General features: G+C 31.9%; 1 protein-coding gene across 2 annotated transcripts; it reads right to left on the reverse strand.

The window, feature by feature from the left end:
• Positions 1–781: 781 nt before the first annotated feature.
• Positions 782–21,281, reverse strand: LOC106061505 (ATP-dependent RNA helicase DDX24-like). 2 transcript variants are annotated; one of them, XM_013219673.2, is made up of 15 exons: positions 21,125–21,281; positions 8,625–9,000; positions 8,033–8,187; positions 7,469–7,600; positions 6,613–6,723; positions 6,126–6,236; positions 5,702–5,820; positions 5,415–5,539; positions 5,134–5,252; positions 4,807–4,984; positions 4,600–4,703; positions 3,966–4,083; positions 3,716–3,812; positions 1,974–2,054; positions 782–1,053 (listed from the first exon to the last, which is right to left on the reverse strand). In XM_013219673.2, the coding sequence occupies exons 1-15, from the start codon at positions 21,266–21,268 to the stop codon at positions 861–863; spliced, it is 2,163 nt and encodes a 720-aa protein (XP_013075127.2). In that variant the 5' UTR covers positions 21,269–21,281; the 3' UTR covers positions 782–860. The 2 variants fall into 2 exon arrangements, with proteins under 2 accessions (XP_013075127.2, XP_055884820.1); XM_056028845.1 differs by having other exon boundaries at positions 21,116–21,281.
• Between the last annotated feature and the right edge of the window lie 37 nt (positions 21,282–21,318).

Genomic DNA, 21,318 nt, shown 5'->3' on the forward strand with positions numbered 1-21,318 from the left:
ATTTATGCTTTACAAGTGTTAGTGCAGGTGTGCATGTCTAATTCTACTAAATCATTTGTAGTCCAGAATGATTCAGGCAAACTTTTTCATGCTCTAATGAAACTGGAAGAGAGAAGAGCATTTTTACAAATTTAAACTAGCATTTAGACTAAGAAAGTTGTTGAAGACTTAACCTATGGTGTCCAAAAAACTAAGTGCCGTTTCAGAACAAAGTTTATAAAAAAAAAAAAGCATTCTTATAGCATGAAAACATAAAGACTTTCTCCAGACCAAAAAACAAAGTTTTGAAAGCAAAATTTTCCCCTTTCTGCTTGTACAGCATTGAAAGTGTCCAAGGGATTTCTATGAAATGGACCACACAAAGCTGTACTTTTCAATGATGCATACAATACACACTTGTAATGGCAGAACTAGGTAAAAGTTTTTAATGATTGAAAATGGTGAATTTAACTATGCTTATTTTGGTGATACGTGGGCAGGGCCTGGTTGGTTTATGCCACTATTGACCTTTAGTTGGCCAGTGCAGTACTATTGAACACTAGCAATAAAGATTCTCAATGGTCATGTGTTGCTAGGTGGAGATATTAAGTTGGAGGTCCGTGCCAAGGTCATGATTTTTACATTATTTGGTCACATTTAATTCACCATTTTCTCTCATTAAATATTGTAATTAGTCTTACCTTTACATGTGTATCATGTATGCATCATTCATTGTTTCAGCACTTAGCTTTACATTTGTAATGTTTAACTTTGAGTAACAAGTAAAACAAAAGGTGTATCATGAGTTTTATGTCTAGATTTTATTGCAATAATCATAACTTTAGTCTAAATTATACACAACATAACAAGAATCATTCAATTTATTTCTTACTAATCTTTTTGTCAAAGAGATTAAGAGACTTTTTTAGTATCAGCTGTCCAGATTTGGTTGGATACTTGGACATTCTCAGAGGTGCCAGGGGACAGCGTATAAATGCCTCCAGTTGAGCCTTCATCTGTTGGAGTTGCTGCTTGTCTTGGGCTTGTTGGACAGAGTCTCCTAAATCTTCCAGGCTAAGGCTCAAAGTTAAGGAATACAAATGATCTAAAAATACTACAATACAAAACAGAATCTAGTTTTGGTTTAGAGAAGTACAAGTAAAGACAGTTGTTTCCCAAACTGTGTCATGCGGAGCCCTAGTGTTCTGAATTCAGAGGCCTGAATAGGTGTTTCACAAACTACTGGAATAATAAACTAGTAGGCCACCCGTACCTCTCTTAAAAAATAAGCAAAGTGTTCAGTTTGGGAAACACTGCTGTAGAGTAAGGGTTCACCTGTTACTATTCCCAACAGCTGAACAGTGTGTAGACAGCACAACAACCAAATAATTTTTGTCCCAAACTACAATCCATTAAAGCTGGATGGACTTGGGAATGACATAATATTTGAAATGTTGGGTAAACTATAATTCACATGGTCATAACAGTTAGTGTACAATTAAGTCCATAAATGATTTCTTTCAAACAAACTGTTCTAACTGTATCAGTTATATGTTTCAAGTGACATAAAATCTATGTTCTTTCTTTTGTTTTCTCCACAAGTTTTACCACTGGAATATATTTTTATTTTTGCAGTCCCTCACATTTCCTAAGCAGACTGTAGTGATTTTCACAGCTCAGTTAAGACCCTTTTTTAAATACCATCGTTATGTTTTTTCCAAGGAATTGGTTTTCCTTAATGTGAAACCTAAATAACAACCACTTGTTTAATCTCCATTTCTCCACGAGTACAGAACAGAGATTCTCATATTAGTATATAGATATTCACTGAAGAATGCCTCATCTGATGTTTTGGTCCAGGCTACAATATCAACTAGAATTATAGAAATGCTGCATATAAAGTTTTCAACAAAACACTAGAAAACTGTATGAATGCTATCAATTACTGATAAAGACCCAATAAATCCTGTTCTATTTCTAAATATAAAAGATACAGTCTATCATCATCAACAATCATGTCCATCTCTTGGGCAGCTTTGGTAAAGAAATTATTTCTCAGGCGTTTCTTTTTCAATCTGAAATAATGCCAAAAAAAGAAAAACTCCTAGTTGTTTGTATGGTGCAGTAATGATACAGTAAGAAACAAAAGGTTATCATATAAAGTGTCACATTGAAAGTTTAAATTGTAATAATAAATAAGAAAATATAACAAAATACTTTTATTAAAAAACAAAGCTATATTAAGTATAGTTGTATCAATTAGTTTGGATCAGTCATGTATTAAATTAAATTTGTAATAGGTCTAGACCAGGGGTGGGCAACCTTTTTATACCGAGGGCCACATTAAAAACAATTTTGGAATTGGGGGCTGCATATATGTATGTATGTGTGTGTATGTATATGTGTGTGTGTCTGTGTGCACGTGCGCAAATGTATAATTGTACTTAATGTGAATGAAGAATTTAACTGTTTACATTTGTGCACAATGTGGTATTTGGTAACGGTATTTTGGGTTTTTAGCACATCTGCACAATCTAGGCCATGTCATGTCCGTAATCCCTCAAGGGTTACTCTCCCTTCATATCACAAGAGATAAATTTAATACAGTTAAGTCATTAAAAACAAGGTCTATTCACAGTACTAGTTTACTAGTGGGGAGGTTATTCTTGTGACTGTTGTCAAATTACAGTCAATTGAAATTGGCCTGTGCTTACAATTATTTCTTTTTCAAACAAAAACAATGTTTATTCGCAGTGAATGTGGACCTAAATATTGTGAAATTTTAGCAGCAAAGTTTTTTTTAACTAATTAAATACAGCTTCAGCACCCATAAAACTCCAGAGGAAGAACTGACTGCAATGGAACTTCTCTTTCAGGTCATAATTTGCTTGGAGGTAGGTCCTCTCAAGCTGAATGAGCGTCTGCACTAAATGGTGAGCTAAGGGTTTTGAAAACTGGTTCCAAGTTCTTGGCATCTTAAAATTTGCTATCAAATTATTCCACAATGAAGAAATCCAAATAAGTCTTGTACTTTTCAATCGTTTCACTGAAATAGTTTTATCTTTCAGCAAAGAAAATGACAAAACCTGTTTTGCATGGAGAAATGGGAAAGCTATGTTTGAAAAGTTTTAACATGCACATACATTGTAATAGTGCCGATGAAAAACATCAAGACTGTCTTCCACTCCTCTTAGAATATTAGTAACAAGGTCACAGTCAATGTCCTTCAAGGGTCAAAACAATGTCTTCCTTGAGATCCAATATTCTTCTAAATACCTTACCCATGCTAAAACAGAAGATACTACTTTGGTACCGAACATCAAAATGCTTTGTTTCCAAATCTTCATGTTATGGCCTACTTCTGGGAAATGCCTGTGGTTAAGAGCCCTAGATCTGATAAATTTTATCACTGAGATAACTGGGTCAATAATATGTTTGATATTCAATGCAACTTGATGCAAATTTCCAGTTCTTAAATTTATTTTCTTCAAATATGTTTTTCTCAGTCTTTTAATAAACATTTATCACAATTAATCTAAATTTCAGTTGTTTTGGTCAGGATTAACTACTACTTTAAGTACAGTGGTGAAAAATTCTTATCAAGATCATTTGAAAGAGGAAATAACACAAAAAATGGCTAAAATAATGGTGCAGGTGTGTTCATTTATGGGTCTCTTTTGTTCTTAATTTTGCTGGAATATACATAACATTCATTTTGTAATTACTAAACATTTACCTATATTCTTTAACATCAATATTCCTTGCAAGATTGACCCTAATTTTGACAGCAGGAAACAAATCAACTTCCACAGGCATCATGGGTAACTCTTCCCCTGGTGTGAGGAAAAGATTGAAAAAAAAAAAAAAAAAAAGAACTAATCAAAATATCAAAGATCCAATTTATTTAAAGAAATAATATTTTTTTCTTTGAAAAAACAAAACACTATAAACTTAAATAATGTAAACATTTCAAACTATTCTCGAACCGTTTCTGACACCATGCACTATTTTGCGATAATCTTTAGCATCCTCAGGTCCGACTAACATCACACTAAGACCCAAGTTACTGGCCCTGGCAGTTCTACCACTTCTATGAATATAGTTCTGTAAAAGAAAAGAAAAAATAGGAAAGATAATAATAATAAAATTTTGAAAGAGGACTGCTTAAAAGTAACATATAATAATAGCAGCATTAATGTACCATGAGAAAAGAAGGTGAAGAAAATATGGTGAAACACAGATGAGCCCCAACAATGACACAAACCATGGAACCCCATCGCCTAGCAGCAACCAGGTACCAGTGTAACATCTATTATGACTATCCACATTGCCACCCAGTGTCATGTGAACATGCACCCCTCCCAGCGCCCTTTATCTCTTTTCATATTGTGAATAAACATGACAAGAGCTTTAAAGATTCTTGAAACAAACCAAAAAAAAAAAAAGAAAGAAAAAAAATTAAACTTATGAAAAATAAAAAAAAAAAAATTTCCTATCACTTATCTTTAAATCTAAACCATTTCTTATTATATTATTATTGATAAGTACAAATATTTTAATATGTACAAAATAAAAAATTCTATCAATCTATTGTTAGTGTTAATAGCTATTTAAATCTACCTCCATGGTTCTAGGAACTTGGTAATGTATTACATGATCCACTTTGGGAATGTCCAAACCACGTGCTGCCACATCAGAAGCTATTAAAAGTGCTTGACTGCACTCTGTGCATAGCAACAAACATGGAAATTATGTTTATTATATTTCAATGTATGACAAACAGTAAACACACAAAATAAAAAAAAAAGCCTATTAGGGAGTTCATACCTGAAAATTTATCCAGATTTTTCAATCTCTGCCGTTGATGCATATCGGCATGCAAAGGAAGTGGAGAACATTTGAGCAGTGTGAACAAAGCAACCAAACGGCGCAAACAATCTTTGCTGTTTGCAAACACTAATGTTCTTCCTGGGTGCTGACAGAGAAAGTAGTAAAGATAGTAGTCCTGAAATATAATAAGAAAATTTGTTTCACTTCACACACACAAAAAAAGTTATCAAGCATTGGAACTTTTTTATTCCCTTTTGCAAAGTTTGTAGTATTAGACACAAGTTTTTAAAAACGAATCATTGGTACCAAATCAAAATTAATGACCTTTTCATCAGCATTGCAGTTTACTCTAATTTCCGTTAAAGTTTGGGCAACTTTGTCTTTAGGTGTCAAATCAATCACTTTTGGCTTCAAGCCTGCACATATTCTCTCTGTTAAGCTTTCTGAAACAAAAATTAAAGTCATGAAATATAAATAATAAAAGAAGGTTCTTTATGAGCTCAAAAAAAACCCCACTTCCTACAGAAAGGCATACAAATAGCAATTAATCGATATAATATCTTTCTTTATGATGATTTTTCTGAGGCATCAAACAGGCTACTTACTTAGCTTGTCCAAATCCTTCTTTGGGTGTTTCTTTTTACTGTTTAAACGTTTTGGAATGGCAACATCCATAGTCAATGTTGCAGACATAACAAAGGTTTGCCTGTTTTTGACTCGTCTAGGACTGCTGTGAATTGTATCATAAATAAGAGAATACATTAAGTAGTAAAATAGATTGCTCATTGTGACAAAAAGAATTTTATCTTATAAAAACGTTTTAAAAAAATAGAATTTAAAAAATAGTAGTAAGATATAATGGTAATGAAAAAAATCTGTAAAATGTCTTTACTTGTTAAGCAGCTCCATTATTTTAGTCAGTTCTTCATAATGTCCTTTTTCCACCATGCGATCAGCTTCATCCACAATTAAGCACAAAATCTTATCAATTTGGCTTAAATGGTCATCTCCCTTTATTAAAACAAGACCAAAAAAAAAAAAAATTTTAGACAAGGGGAAGGAGATGAAGGAGGTTTTTTTTTTTTAACATATTGAAACTATGAATGTAACTAGGTCAAAACTTATCTAGAATAAAGTGATAGGTAGATGTAGTCAGAGCAGAAGAACATTTAGAAAGATGATGTACGAGTTAGCAGTGGTTCATAGTTAATGACGGTATCCCTCACCCTTACCAAGGGTATTAAAAAATAGCAGAAAACAAAATTCTTGATAATAATATATATATCATATTAAAGAAGCCAATTTAGAATATTTACCTCTTCAACAAGTTGCCAGAGACGACCAGGAGTTGCTATTATTATATGTGGATGTTTCTTCAGAATTCTTCTCTGCTTTTCAATAGACATGCCACCAACAATAGTTGCAAGCTTAAAAAGAAATACATTAAGTGAGTTACTTCAAGATTAATGTACAAACTTTTTTAACCAAAATATTTGTAAAGAACAATGTAAAACAATTTATAAACACACACACACAAACAACTAAAAAAGAACACCAAATTTCAATTTTAAATAAAAGTAAGAAGGTACACTTAACACAAAGGAAACTAATGAAAGCTATATTGTGCTGTCATAAATGTATAACATTTTTTATTAAAAGTTAAATCTCTTCAATATATGTCACATAATAATTGTTCCAAGTATGTTTATAATGTTATTAACCACCTTAAAACATGCTAATAGAGAAAGCAAATAAATGCACACAAACATCTTCATAAATTATCATCAAGGAAATTAAACTTACTTTGATATCTGTGTATTTTGCAAGCCGAGAAAGGTGATTCTTGACTTGAACTGCTAATTCACGGGTTGGTTCTAAAATTAATGCCATTGGTGGAGAGCTTACCAGCTTCTCCTGAAAACGTAACAGCAGAATGTTTTAAGATATTGTAACAAATGAATGTAATTATCTGTTTGATATTCTTGACTTGGCTTGATGTTTGCTTTATAATTATTCACTTATTAAATCATGAGTTAGAACACATTCATAACAATCAATAAAGGATATACTTAATAATACTGGTAGAAGAATTCCCAGTATGTTTATTTACACAATGAAATGATCGTCGTTTGTCTCAAATCCATTTCTATTAACATAGCAGTCAATGTCTAATGGTTCTTGCTCATAATCCCAAAGACCTTTTCTACTCTTTAGTGTAATCTTATATTGCAACATTATAAGTTAATGCTGTCATGTGACTATTTCTCTATTTCTACTCTTGCTAAATAAAGTGCATACACTTATTATGTGTAAACTCTCTAAACTATACCAATACAATATTCATTGAAAGTAGATGTTGTTCATTTATATGAAATTAATGAATGATGAACAAGAATGTTAAAAACCTTTAACATTATGATGACCAAATAATAATATAAAACAAATTTTAAATAAAAATTCAGATCTAAGTTGTTTTTTTTTTAATTCTTACAATTATATCGTTTTTATGTTTATCACTGAAAAGGTTAAATTATTAACTTTACCAATGTTTGTATAGGCCATCAAGGCCAATAAAAAAACAACACCTGATGTTTATTTCCTGCTAGAAAATGTTTGTTGTATGTTATGTATTATAAATGATAAAAAATATTGTCCTTACTTCTTTATTAGCTAATTCTTCAGATATTTCATCACATTCAATGCTAGATTTATCCTTTTTCCTTTGTATTGAAAGTGCTTCTAGTATTCTCGTCATAGCTGGAATACCAAAGGCTAGAGTCTTCCCACTTCCCTAATACAAAAAAAAAAGAAAAAAAGAAAGTTTGGATAACAGAGTCAATGTCCTTAGACTTATTCCTATCAACAAAAAAAATTACATCTATAATATAAATTATATTTAGACTTTCATAGGCTTTGGTCATGATTGGAAACTACCCTCAAATTTATTCATGATCAGTGGCTATAGTAGGAATAATGGTAAGGCATGTTATGTGGCAAGCCTCAAAAGTTTGACAAGCATTAAATTTTTCTTTTCAACAGAGACTTTCAGACAATCTCTTTTATTTTAATTAAACTGCATGCTACAATATGACAGAAATGTTTAATTTGACTGAAAAATACAATGGGACATACATTAGCTATTAATAAAAAAATAATTAGTGAATTTAAAAAGTGTTAAATATTTCTGTTTTATTATCAAGTACTAATTTGATAAAAGAATTACCGTCTCTGCAGCACCAAAAATGTCTTTTTTCTCTCTGATAGCAGTCGGTAAAGTCATCCTTTGAATTTCGGTAGGTGTTGGAAAACCTTGTTCTTGAAGTGCTCGTTGTATGACATCTGGCACATACAAATTTGCCCACTGAGACATATCTAATTCTAAATAATAAATAAGAAATTTAGAGAACAACAAGGAACAAAACATTTTGTTATGATTAAAAAACAGCATTAATGCCATCCAAATTATCTTATTGAATTAGCTGTTTTCAATCAAAATGCATATATTCATAAAAAAATATTAACAAGATAATAACAAATGTGTAAAGTATATTATTACGCCAGATAAAAGCTTTCAGATATAATAATCACTGGTAAAGCTGATATCTGTAATGACTCTGTAGTTGAACTGATAGAAGTTAGGACTAATCAGGGGTTTTCTTAGTGACATGATGATACATTAAAAACTTAGAAAACAGAAATAGCTGGATCTTAGTATTTAAGAAAATATAAAAACATTAGCAACTTTTAATGTGATTCCATGCAACTCTTCACAATGTTAATTTATATTGTGAGTGGTTCACTTGACTTACACTTACCCGTAGTAGGTTCCTGCAATGATCCACTAGCAGGACTAGGCTCTTCATCTTCAGAAATATTTTGCACTGGTTTTCTTTTCTTTTCTTTCCTTTTAGGCGGAAGCTGTATATTTTTCTCAACAGTGGTGTCAGCTTCTTTTTTTCTGGTATCATCTTTTCTTTTTTTTATCTTTTTGTTAATACAGCTGTGTTCATCTGTAGTTACCTCTTCAAGGGCTTGTGCATCTGAAATATTTTTAGCAGATTTTTTATTTTTCTTTTTCTTCTTAGCCTTGGGCTGAAATTCTGTATCATTTTCTAAAGCTGCTTCCTCTTTGGCTTTTTTCCTTTTAAGGTTTTTCTCTTTTTTGTTGTTACTTTCATCATCAGACTCCAACTAAAAAAAAAAGAAAGAAAAAAGTGAATTTTGACTATAGGGCTATTGACACAATAGTTCAACAATTAACTCTAAGTCCAAAGACTGATACAGTCTAGATCAGGGCTAAGAGTCAACTCTTTGATTCTACATTAAATTACTTTTGTCTCGATTTATAATGAATTATAATAAATATATTAATTATTAATAATAATTTTTGGGACATTTCCTAGTTTGTTTGTAAAATGAAAATATGTTTTACATATATTATATAATATCCCTTTCAGATCTAAAGATAATTACATCCTAGTCCAAAACCCCACAAGACAGGGGATCGCAGCAGGCAGGGTTTGAACCACCAAACAAGTCCACATTCTAGAACTAGTCATAGGTCTACAATGATAAATTTAAAGTTGATGAGGTTGGAAATCTTTTTTCAAGCTCATTAAACATAGAATGATAGATATTTGAGTCTATATTGTCCATCTGTCTGGTATTAAACTTTAGAACCATATTTTTAAGTTAAAATATAGATTTATCTCAAGTATCTTCTATCTAGATTAAGGCCAAGATGAAGATCTATCTGATAGATCTCTAGCAAATTTCATACTAAATAACTAAATAAAATAAATTAGTAAATTAATTGTAAATAAATGACACAGTTATTATTCTACTTCTAAGATCGGTAAAACATCCTATCAAACTTTCAAAGGCCCCTATTTTACAGGTCAATTAAAAAGTCAATTTTTAAATTTATTTGGTAGCTGTCTCATTGGAAGTTTTTATAATGACCATGATGATCATGATACCATATAATAATGACCACATGATGATGATGATATTGATAGACAATCAATGAATCAGGATCAAGACTTTTATGTCATGATTATAATTTTAAAATTAATATGATACTTATACTTATATTATATATAACTAATATAAGTAATATATTATTTATATATATATTGTAAAATTGTAACTTAAAAGTAAAAGATTGTCTTAGATTATCATTATTATCATTATATTATCATTTATCATTATGGTAATTCTGCAGGAGTTCAAGGGGCAGCCATCTTTGTTATTGTTTAGACTGTAATCTTGTATCTTGGGTTTTCTCTCCGATTTGGGTTTTTGTTTGTTTTTATTTTTGAAGCTAAATAATATGCTAGATCTAGCTATACCGGTAGCATCTAGTCCTAATACGTCTATTAATTAGACTCATAATCTAACTGCTAGAACTAGACTAATTACTATATTAATATGACAAGGTTCTTAAGGGCAATAAAGGTCAATTAATTTTTGGTAATAAACTGTGCTGATATTTATTGTAGGCCTAGTTAAATTTAGATTCTCTATATCAGAATAATTCAGAATAGATATAGACAATATTTAACAATTAAAAAGAAGACAGAACAATAAGAAGCGTATTGTATTAACACCAAGTCAAAATTAAAAGAAAAAAAAGCATTGCTTTGAAAACACAGAAGTCATGTCAATTCTTGGTATTTTTTAAGACAGCAGTTCCCGTTAGACACAAGTATATTGCGTAGGCGTGTAAATGACGGCATATATTTGATCAATAATTATATTGTCTTCAATTCTCTCTCATGATTTAGTTCTTGCTAGTGGCCATTTTTTAAAATGTATAATATCACTATCTTAAAGCTTCTGGCACTATTGGTATAAATTAGAGATATTAAAAACAAAATTAAAAAAAACAACAAATTTATAAAAATATATACATATTTATTTACATAAGATTTTTTTTATTTTTTAAATTTTATTTATAGAAATATAAAATATAACTACCAGTATTTACAATAAATTAATAAATAAACTATTTACAAAGATGATGTACACATTTATATATAACAGATTTTAAAATACACAAAAGATATGTACAGATTAATTTAAAACATTTATGTTACATCTAAAGTCTTTCTATACATTTCATAATATGTATATACATTATGTACTTTAAAGTTTTATACATAGCAGAATGTAGGGAACCTCTAAATTCAATGTAACTATGCAAGACCGGGGAAACACCAGCTGCACACAAATTTAAAAGTTTTCAACTCTTTAGCAGTCAAATCTTTGGCATGAGTGCAGATAGTGTGCCACCAAGAGTCACAGAGAATCTAGAGGTCCCCACGGTCCCTTGTGCCACACCCAAGCAGTTTTCATTCTTGAAATAGCCCACGTCGTCGACCATCACATTACCCTCCTTTTCCAATTCTACCTCCATATCTTTTCTTGTCAACGGATCCTCATTTTTGTCTATGCCACAGTCTTTTCCATCAGTTGTTCCTCTGACCTGCTTTGATTGTTTCACTTGTCTTTTTCTTGGCTCCTTTGGTTTTTTTCTTTCTTTTGGGATTTTCTTTTGCTCAGTCAATTTTCTTTTCTCTTTCTTTTCTTCTTCATTTTTCTTGTTTTCCTCTTCTCGTTTCTTTTTCTTTTCCTCTCTTTTTAATTTGTTTTCTGTTTTCTTTTTTTCTATTTCATCTTTATCATCAATTCTCCTTTTTAATACATTTCTAAATTCCTCGCCGCTGATTACCCATGGTAATGTTGGAGTGGTCTTTGATTTTTTTCTTAGTACCTTTCACAAAAGAAGGTAGTTTGAATATATTGTCATAAGATATTGTGGCTTTGGGTGGAGTGGATTTGGGCGGCGTAACTTTAGTTTGAGCATCATTGGTTTCTCTAAAGGCATGCGCAACAGCGCGAATCAGAGCGGTAAATTTGTCAAATTTTGTTTCATGATACGAATCAGGAAAACTATGGTTTTGTGGGTCTTCAAGTCTGGTGAAAAACAACTCACATTTTGTCATTTCATCAAATATGAAATGTGAATGTTCTTTCAAAGCATTTATTTGCTGAGTATTGAATTCCAGAGGGCTGGAGATAGGGCTTTCTGGCGGAGCTTCATTAGTCGAAATATGGCAAATGACTGGTGATGTACATGGTGAGTCGGATGACTCTTTACTAACTGGGTAGGCTATAGGTGGGACTGGTGTTAGAGACACCTCTGTCTGAACAATACATGTACTGTCTATAGGCGTTCCTTTTGGGTCTGGAAATATTAAGGGTGTGAGTGCCAAATATAGAATTCTCTTTAAGTTGATGAGTCATCAGATTTAAAAATAGCCCTAAGCCCATGACCCCTCCCATTGTTTACCGTATGATAAAAAAAAATAATTCCATACCTCTCAAGTTTGTCTTGACATGAACTTTGCCTTGTCAAGGAAAAGGAAGCAAAACGTAGCAGACGTGAAAAAAAAAAGGCGCATGCGCAGTAGCAATATAGTAGTAATTCGGTAAACATTCCAATAAAAAAGTTATAGCAATAAAAAGTGAACTGTTCGAACCTCTTGTCAAATCGGGACTGCTCGAACTTCGCACTTTACTCTAGATCTACTCTAGTAATAAGTAGATCTAGAATCTAGATGAGTAGTAATTCGGTAAACATTCCAATAAAAAAGTTAAATAGCAATAAAAAGTGAACTGTTCGAACCTCTTGTCAAATCGGGACTGCTCGAACTTCGCACTTTACTCTAGATCTACTCTATGTTAGACACCTTATTTATAGTTTAGTTATTTAGCGACGCACCATAGAAGACGCATATTGAACGGGACTAGTGACGTTTGGGATATGTTGGGTTAGAGACCGGAAAATCAGTTAGCGATAGAATCCTTTAGTGACAGAGACTTTTACTGTGGCCTTTTATTAGAATAAATATATGTGAAGTTGTTCATCAGCGTTGACTACATCTCTTCACTAGTTAAAACCGATGTGTTTGTTTTGTCTGGATTGTTGATCAACTACACGGAATACACCCGAACAATTACACCCAAACGCTTGCAGAGTAATTGGTTGAAATTCAACAGTCATCCATAGTTGACCTCAAGACAGCCTGAACAAGCAACATCACAGTGGCGACCCCAACGCCTGAAGCCCGGATGAACCCGAACCTCGAAGCCGAACATTGAACCGGACCTCGAAGCTGAACGTTTACTCAGGTGAGGGTCGTGCACTCGAAGATATAAAGTTTCATCGGAGTACGGCTGAACACAGCATCATCGCAGAGTGACTTTGTTCTAGATCTACATGCAGTCGTCGCCTGTTTGAACGTACGTTCAACGAGCCGTTAACTCAGGGTGACCTTCGTCAGGACCGTAATCATCGCAACGTCTGGTCTACTCAACGAGTATATTATCAATGCCTGATCTTCGTATGCTGAATCGACCTACAACCAGAGGAACCGTTCATTCATAACGGGTGAGAGATCGTTAGTGAACCTGTTGGACATATTTTTTCTTCGCTTGAGAAAACAGTCGTAGGAGCCACATCGAGTATCAAGTTTTACCTCGTCAGTTTTGAGAAGGACAGTTTGCCCGCTGTCAGAAGTATTGTGAGCACTACAAGTTTGGTAGCTAACTAAATCGCTCTGTCGTCTTACCCTTTGAGAGATTCTTGTGGAGCAGTTTGCTCATTGAACCGGTTGCTTGCCACTTTTATAACGGTCACTGTATTTAACCTTTGGAAGGTTAGTGAAATCGTATTTGTCGTTGCTGGACATTGATATATTTATTATACGTTGGTCTAGACCATATCTAGACTTGTTGATATTGAAGTAGTGGAAACAGCTACATCCACTTAATTTTGTTGAAAACCATTAATCGTATAACGGAACGTCGTTGGAGGTGACCTTGGTCTCACCTAGTCTACATTGGACATTTTGGTCTAGTGAAGCAACATACAACAGCAAACTTCGTCATACTACCAGAGTAGCAGCAGAAGCTGTGAACTATTTTAGAGAACCGTTATTCGTCAGCCCAGATCAAGTCATCGTCAAAGTCGTTATTCGTCAGCCCAGATCAAGTCATCGTCAAGAAAGTCGTTATTCGTCAGCCCAGATCAAGTCATCGTCAAGAAATTCGTTATTCGCCAGTCGTCCAGATCAAGTTGCCGTCAAGAGACTGTTATTTGTCAGTAGTCGTTTACGCAAATCAAGTCGTCGCCAGGAGAACTGTTAACCTATTCGTCAGTAACTGTGTACACAAAGTCGTCGGAACTACACATACAGTCATCAACAGTCGTCGAAGAAACTGAAACATTTTGCTGTGGCATATCAAGACATCTGTGGCATTACGTGGGATACTCGACACGGATTGTATCCACTGGTAGCACCGGAGAACAGAGTCAGAACTGGAAGAGAGGCAGTGGAGTTTGTTGTGATCTATCATATTCGGGAATCCGAACAAAGGGGATCTTTCTTATCAAAAGCTAAGTGCCATTTTTCTTATTAGTATATGTTTAGATTGCCCTTAGAAATAGATTTTGTCTAAATTTGGTACGTTAGCCTGAGTAAAATTCAGGTGGTGCGCCTTAAAACCCGTCGGGGTAGGAGACGTAATTTAGATGAAAAACTATATTATACGTTTAGGATAGTGATTTTTTTGTTTGTGTAAACGTCATATCCATTGTTGCTTGGTTACTTCGTGATGTTATTAATGTGTGCCATATTGTCATATCCCAACCCATAGCGATAGTCTCATTTAATTATTTCATTTGTGTATATTATTTTAAATTATTTATTTTTATTAATTTAATTAGATCTGTAATTTTTTCACTTAATGATAGAAAGTACAGGTAGGATTCTTTTATTGTGAATCAGACTAAAATACATTTTAGTTTGAGCGGTTAAAATCAAATATGATTTTGCCATGAGAATAATGCCGAAACTGGCATTGTAGTCAAACATTGTCGTCTGGCTAATTTTAGATCCACAAATTTTTGTACATCTCGTTGGTACATTTAATCATCTAGACTCTAATTTGGAATATTATTATTAATTGCAAGATGAATGAAGGTAGTACATTCTAGATATATATATCTTGTTAAAGATATATTTGACATTGTATAAACATATTTGTTTCATATGGTTAAATAGAACCATAATTTCTGGATTAGATCTATCTTATCTACTCTAGACTCTAGATAGTCTTAGAAGCTACTGAGTACTCTATAGACACTTCAGTCACATCAGATTTTAAAATTGATCATAGTTATTCATACTAATAGTCATAGTGCTCTTGATAACTGTAGACCTAAATGGTACTATTATATATACTATAATATACTAGATTTAAATTTGTGTGATATTAATATACAGATTTGAATATAACTCAGACAAGATTTACACATTTACTAAATCTATAGAGACATAACACTTAAAACTTGTATAAAAGTTTGTAAAAACTTAAATATAAAATAAGTTAAAGTATAGCCATAACTAATATAGGCTAAGTAAAAATATATAAATTTGGGTGAAAATAAAATACAATGGCTACATCATCATATGTGGACCTTAAGGAGGTTAAGGAAACAGCTATACAGGATGGAAAGGCCATGGAGTTAAAAGGAAAGGACTTAGCAGCTTATGTACAGCAAGTTGTGAGGGAAGAAATGGAAAGACAAGAAAGGATCAGAAAGGAAGAATATGAGAAGCAAAAAGAGGACCAAGAAAGGCAAGACAAAGAGAGAGAAAAAACTAGAGAGCATGAAGCTAAAATGGAGAAGATGAGATTGGATGCAGTACAAGCCAGAGCTCAAACTGAACAAGGAAATAACACAAATAACTCAAATAATATTACCACACAAAGAGACAACCCTAATTCGCAAACATGGCTGAAGAGAAAGATACAAAGTTTTGATGAACAGAAGGATGACATTGGTGATTTTCTGAAAAGATATGAGGCAAAAATGTCTACATTTAATATGCCAGAAGAAGAATGGTCTGAAATACTGATAGACTTTGTTCATGGTCAAGCTCTAACAATATGCCAAAATCATGACCATCATATTGATGATAGCTATCAGGTTTTGAAAAGAGAGTTGTTGAATGCCTATGGTCATAATGCTACAACTTTCAGAAAGAAATACTTTGACAATATACCATCATTAGGAATAGAACCCCAAACTACCATTAATATGGAAAAGAATTTTTTCAATAAGTGGGTAAAATTAGAAAAAGTGATAAACTCTTATGAGGGATTAAAAAAATTTATTCTAGTGGACAACTTTGTAAATAAATGTGATCCTCAATTACAATCTTTTATTAGAGAAAGAAACCCAAGAACTATAGATGAAATAACAGAGATAATGAGAGTATACAAAAATGCCTATCCAAATAAACCATTTTCTGATAGGGATAAGAGCAAAGTAGATTTAATAGGATACACCAAAGAAAATGTTGATAGAAGTAGAAATAGAAGCAGATCAAATAGTGGAAATAGAAAATATAGTGAAATAACCTGTTTTAAATGTCAAGGAAAAGGTCATATAGCAGCTAACTGTAGAAGAGGGAATAGTAGGTCTGGAAGTAGAAATAGATACAATGAACAAAATAACAGTAGATATAGGAGTAGAGATAGGAATGACAGGGGAAATTATAGAAATAGAAGTTACAGTAGGGAATACAAAAATAAAGGTACAGATAGGGTATATTTCATGGAAGGAAATAGGAACAATTTTGCAGTGTACCCAGGGTTTGTAGATAGAATTCCGGTGGAATTAATCAGGGATTCAGGTTGTAACACTTTGGCAGTAAAAACTAAATTTGTCAAACCCCATTGGTATAAAGGGTTTACTAGGAAAGTAGAATTAGCAGATGGCACCGTAAGGGAATTTAAAGCTATAAGGGTATACATTGAAACTCCATTTTTCACTGGTTATTGTGATGGCATTGCAATACCAGAAATGAGATATGATATGTTAGTAGGAAACATAAAAGGAGTTAAAGAATGTTCAAGAAAAGAATTAGAAGACTGGCAAAACAAATACAAAAACATAAGACAAAATCATGAAAACATAGAAACACAAAATATAACAAGTATGGTAATAACAAGATCAATGGATAAACAAGAAGAGAAACAGGAAAATACAATAAATGTAATAAGTAATGATGAAGAAAAAGAAACCAGTAATGTAATACAAATAGAAAATACAGATGTTAAGGAAAGAGAGATAGAAAATGAAACACAAAATAGTCTTGAAACACAAATATCTCAAAGTGAAAAAGAAACAATACCCAAATTTGCATTAGAACAAATGAATGACAATATTATTGGGAAAATATATTCAAGAATATCAGATAAAAACAATAATAATCCAATGGAGAAATTTTGTATAGAGAATAAAATATTATTTAGACAAACAAGTAATGATAACAAAAAAATAAAACAACTTGTCTTACCACAGAAATATTGGAAAGATGTTTTAATCATGACACATGATAATAATTTAGCAGCACATAGGGGAGTAAAGAAATGTTATAGGAATTTGTCAAAACAAGTATTTTGGCCCAAAATGAAAGCAACAATCAATAAATACATAAACTCATGTGACATATGTCAAAAGAGATCTAACAAAAGCTTAGCGAATAAAGCACCCATTCAAGAAATGGATGAACCTACAGAACCATTTTGGTAAGTATCTATTGATTTAATAGGTCCTTTAATTCAAACTGAAAATAATAATAAATACATTCTAACAGTAATAGACATGTTTAGTAGATACCCAGAAGCAATCTCATTATCAAATACAAGTGCAGAAAATATCATTAATGCCATAACTCAAAAAGTAATTACATGACATGGTATACCTAAAATTATATTGAGTGATCAGGGATCTCAGTTTAAGTCAGAACAATTTAAGAAATGGACTAAACAATATAATATACAACACATATACTCTTCAGTTTACCACCCAGAGAGTAACGGTTTATGTGAACGGTATGGTGGTTCACTAAAAAGATCACTAACAAAAATAATTCAGAATAATCAGAACAAATGGGATCATTACATTAACTATGTACTATTTGCTCATAGAAACAACATCCATGAAGCAACACAATTTTCACCATATGAAATAATACATGGAAGAAAACCTAGAGATGAATTAGATGTTTTTAAAGAAAATCTAATAGGCAATGAGAATAAATTAAATAATGACAATGAAACAACAATCACAACAGAATTGAAAGAAATATGGACTCAAGCATATAACAACAATAAGAAGTACAAACAAAGTGCTCATGAGAATCTAAATAAGAAAAGACAATTGAAAACACTAGAAGTAGGAAACAATGTATTAATATTAATAAATGACCTGAAAAATAAAATTGGTAAACAATGGAAAGGTCCATTTAAGGTGATAAAACAAATTAATGATGTGAATTATCAAATTGAAATAAATGGGAAAATTAAAACATATCACATAAATAATTTGAAACTATATCATGATAGAGAAGATGAGTTGATACAAAACATTCAGGAAGAAATAGAAAATACATTTTCAGAAAGAGAAGAATGCTTGATGATAATAACAAATGAAAATCACAATGAAAATGATATTAAGGAAATACCTGTAATAGAAACAAAAGAGAATCAAACTTGGCAAAAGATTAATCTTAATAATTTAACTAAGGAAAAGTCAAAAGATATAACTAAAATAATACAGGAATACAAAGAAATTTTTTCCAGCATACCAGGAAAAACAAATGTTATTAAACATGACATTAAAGTAACAGACCCAAAACCTATCAAGCTTAAGCCATATAGAATACCGCTACATTTACAAGACAAAGTAAAAAAAGAAATAGACAATCTACTAGAATCAGGTATAATTGAACCATCAACATCTCCTTATGCTTCACCAATTGTGATAGCCAAAAAGAAAAATGGAGATATACGGTTATGTATTGATTATAGGAAACTTAACAACATCACAGAATTTGACCCATATCCAATGCCAAATATAGAGGATATTTTACATAAATTAAATGGAGCAAAATTTTTTACTAAATTGGATTTAACTAAAGGTTATTGGCAAATACCTTTAACAGAAAATGCAAAACCTTACACAGCATTTGTAACACCATATGGTATTTTTCAATGGAATTATATGAGTTTTGGATTAGTAAATGCACCTGCCACATTTAATAGAATGATGAACATGATAATTGGAAACAAAGAAAATGTTATTTGTTATTTGGATGACATATGTATTTTTAATAATAGTTGGGAGGAACATTTGGTAGATGTAAAAGAAGTGTTCAAAATAATAAAAGAAAGTGGACTTACAATTCAGGCAGAAAAAGTAGAAATAGGATTGGAAGAAATAATTTTCTTAGGACATAAAGTAAATAACAACATGATTAGCCCTATTGAAGATAACATAAAGAAAGTACTTAATATTGAAATACCTACAACAAAAAGACAAATTAAAAGCATATTAGGAATAGTAAATTATTACAGAAAGTTTATAAAGAACTTAGCAGAAATAGTGAATCCATTAAATGACTTACTTAAAAAAGGAAAACCTCAAAAAGTAGTCTGTAATGAGGAATGTGTGAAAGCTATTGACAGAATTAAAGATGTTTTTAGTCATGAATTAATATTAAGACTACCCGATAAAGACAAAATATTTTATGTCACAACTGATGCATCTGGTAGTGCTATTGGTGGTTGTCTAATGCAGAACTATGATAACTTACATCCTATATTATATGTAAGTAGAAAATTATCAGAGACAGAAAAAAAATATAGTGTCATTGAACGAGAAGCCTTAGCTGTAATATGGGTAATTACTAAGCTAGAGAGTTATCTAATAGGAAGGAAATTCATATTATTAACTGATCATAAACCTATTCAGTATATACAGCAAAAGAGCATGAAAAACAGTTGTGTATATAGATGGTTCTTAGCACTACAGGAATATAAATTTGAAGTGAAAGCTATTAGTGGATCTGTGAATATTGTAGCTGATCTATTGTCTAGAATGACATTGAAATGAAATAATTTTGTAAATAAACTATGATTATATTGATTATGTAATATATATTAATATATTGGCACAATTTATATGTTATGGAAAAGGGAGATAAGTAAATTTGATGTTAAGCATTTGAAAGTAAGTATGGATATTTTTTTTGTGTGAATCATTTCATATATCATTGACGAAAGTTAGTTTGATGGAAAAGGGTGAGTATAAAAGAAAAATGGACAAAAGCGTATAAAAGGGTAGTAAGGAAAAACTTATTGAATGTGGAAATAAAGTCTATAATTGTTTTTGAAATATTGTATTTTGTCAGATTACTGCCAGTGGAGAACATTTGTGAGTGTATGACGTGCCCATAAGATGCCACATTTTCTTTCATGATGAACTGTTTACTAATGAAGATGATTCTGGAATGTTATGAACATTGACATGAACATGAGGAACTGTCAAGCCAAGATGAAGATGTCAAGATTTTATGTTTGTTGTCTTCCCCTTAAATTGAAAATGCCCTTGTAAGACTTGACATTAGTGGAAAAATATTGACATATTTTTTTTCAAGGAGGGGGAGGAATCTGTTAGACACCTTATTTATAGTTTAGTTATTTAGCGACGCACCATAGAAGACGCATATTGAACGGGACTAGTGACGTTTGGGATATGTTGGGTTAGAGACCGGAAAATCAGTTAGCGATAGAATCCTTGAGGGTAATGACGTGTTTAGTGACAGAGACTTTTACTGTGGCCTTTTATTAGAATAAATATATGTGAAGTTGTTCATCAGCGTTGACTACATCTCTTCACTAGTTAAAACCAATGTGTTTGTTTTGTCTGGATTGTTGATCAACTACACGGAATACACCCGAACAATTACACCCAAACGCTTGCAGAGTAATTGGTTGAAATTCAACAGTCATCCATAGTTGACCTCAAGACAGCCTGAACAAGCAACATCACATCTAGTAATAAGTAGATCTAGAATCTAGATGAGTAGTAATTCGGTAAACATTCCAATAAAAAAAGTTAAATAGCAATAAAAAGTGTTGTCAAATCGGGACTGCTCGAACTTCGCACTTTACTCTAGATCTACTCTAGTAATAAGTAGATCTAAAATCTAGATCTAGTAACTTCTTTAACTTCTACACTTCTAGGTCTTGACGGTCTAGTAAAGTCTAGTTCTAGATCTAGAGTCTAGTAGAGTTTCTAGTAGAGATCTAGACTTTAATTAAATTGAGTTTAAAAACTAAAAGAATTAATAAGATTACACTATAACTATTAAATGCTGTTTACATTCATTACATTGTTATTGATCTGGACCAGCTCATAGTCAGTAAGTTCTTGAATATCTATCAATCCATCAAACTCTTCGGTATTGAGTAAATCTTGTGGTACCACAACTCTTTTCCATGCTGACTTTTCTTTCACGTGAAAAGTAGTTGCCATTTTGTAAACAAATCTTTTTAATTGAAAGACACACAAATTGTTCTTTTTCT

The sequence above is a fragment of the Biomphalaria glabrata genome, chromosome 5 (genome assembly GCF_947242115.1).
Source record: "Biomphalaria glabrata chromosome 5, xgBioGlab47.1, whole genome shotgun sequence".
Classification (NCBI taxonomy): domain Eukaryota; kingdom Metazoa; phylum Mollusca; class Gastropoda; family Planorbidae; genus Biomphalaria; species Biomphalaria glabrata.

Coding starts and splice junctions, on each gene's coding strand:
- LOC106061505 (XM_056028845.1), bottom strand. CDS start 21,268: ATGGCAACTACTTTTCACGTGAAAGAAAAGTCAGCATGGAAAAGAGTT. Junction 4,084..4,599: donor AAGTTCCTAGAACCATGGAG/GTAGATTTAAAT, acceptor TTTCTTTTACAG/AACTATATTCATAGAAGTGG. Junction 1,054..1,973: donor ATTGTTGATGATGATAGACT/GTATCTTTTATA, acceptor TTTGAGCCTTAG/CCTGGAAGATTTAGGAGACT.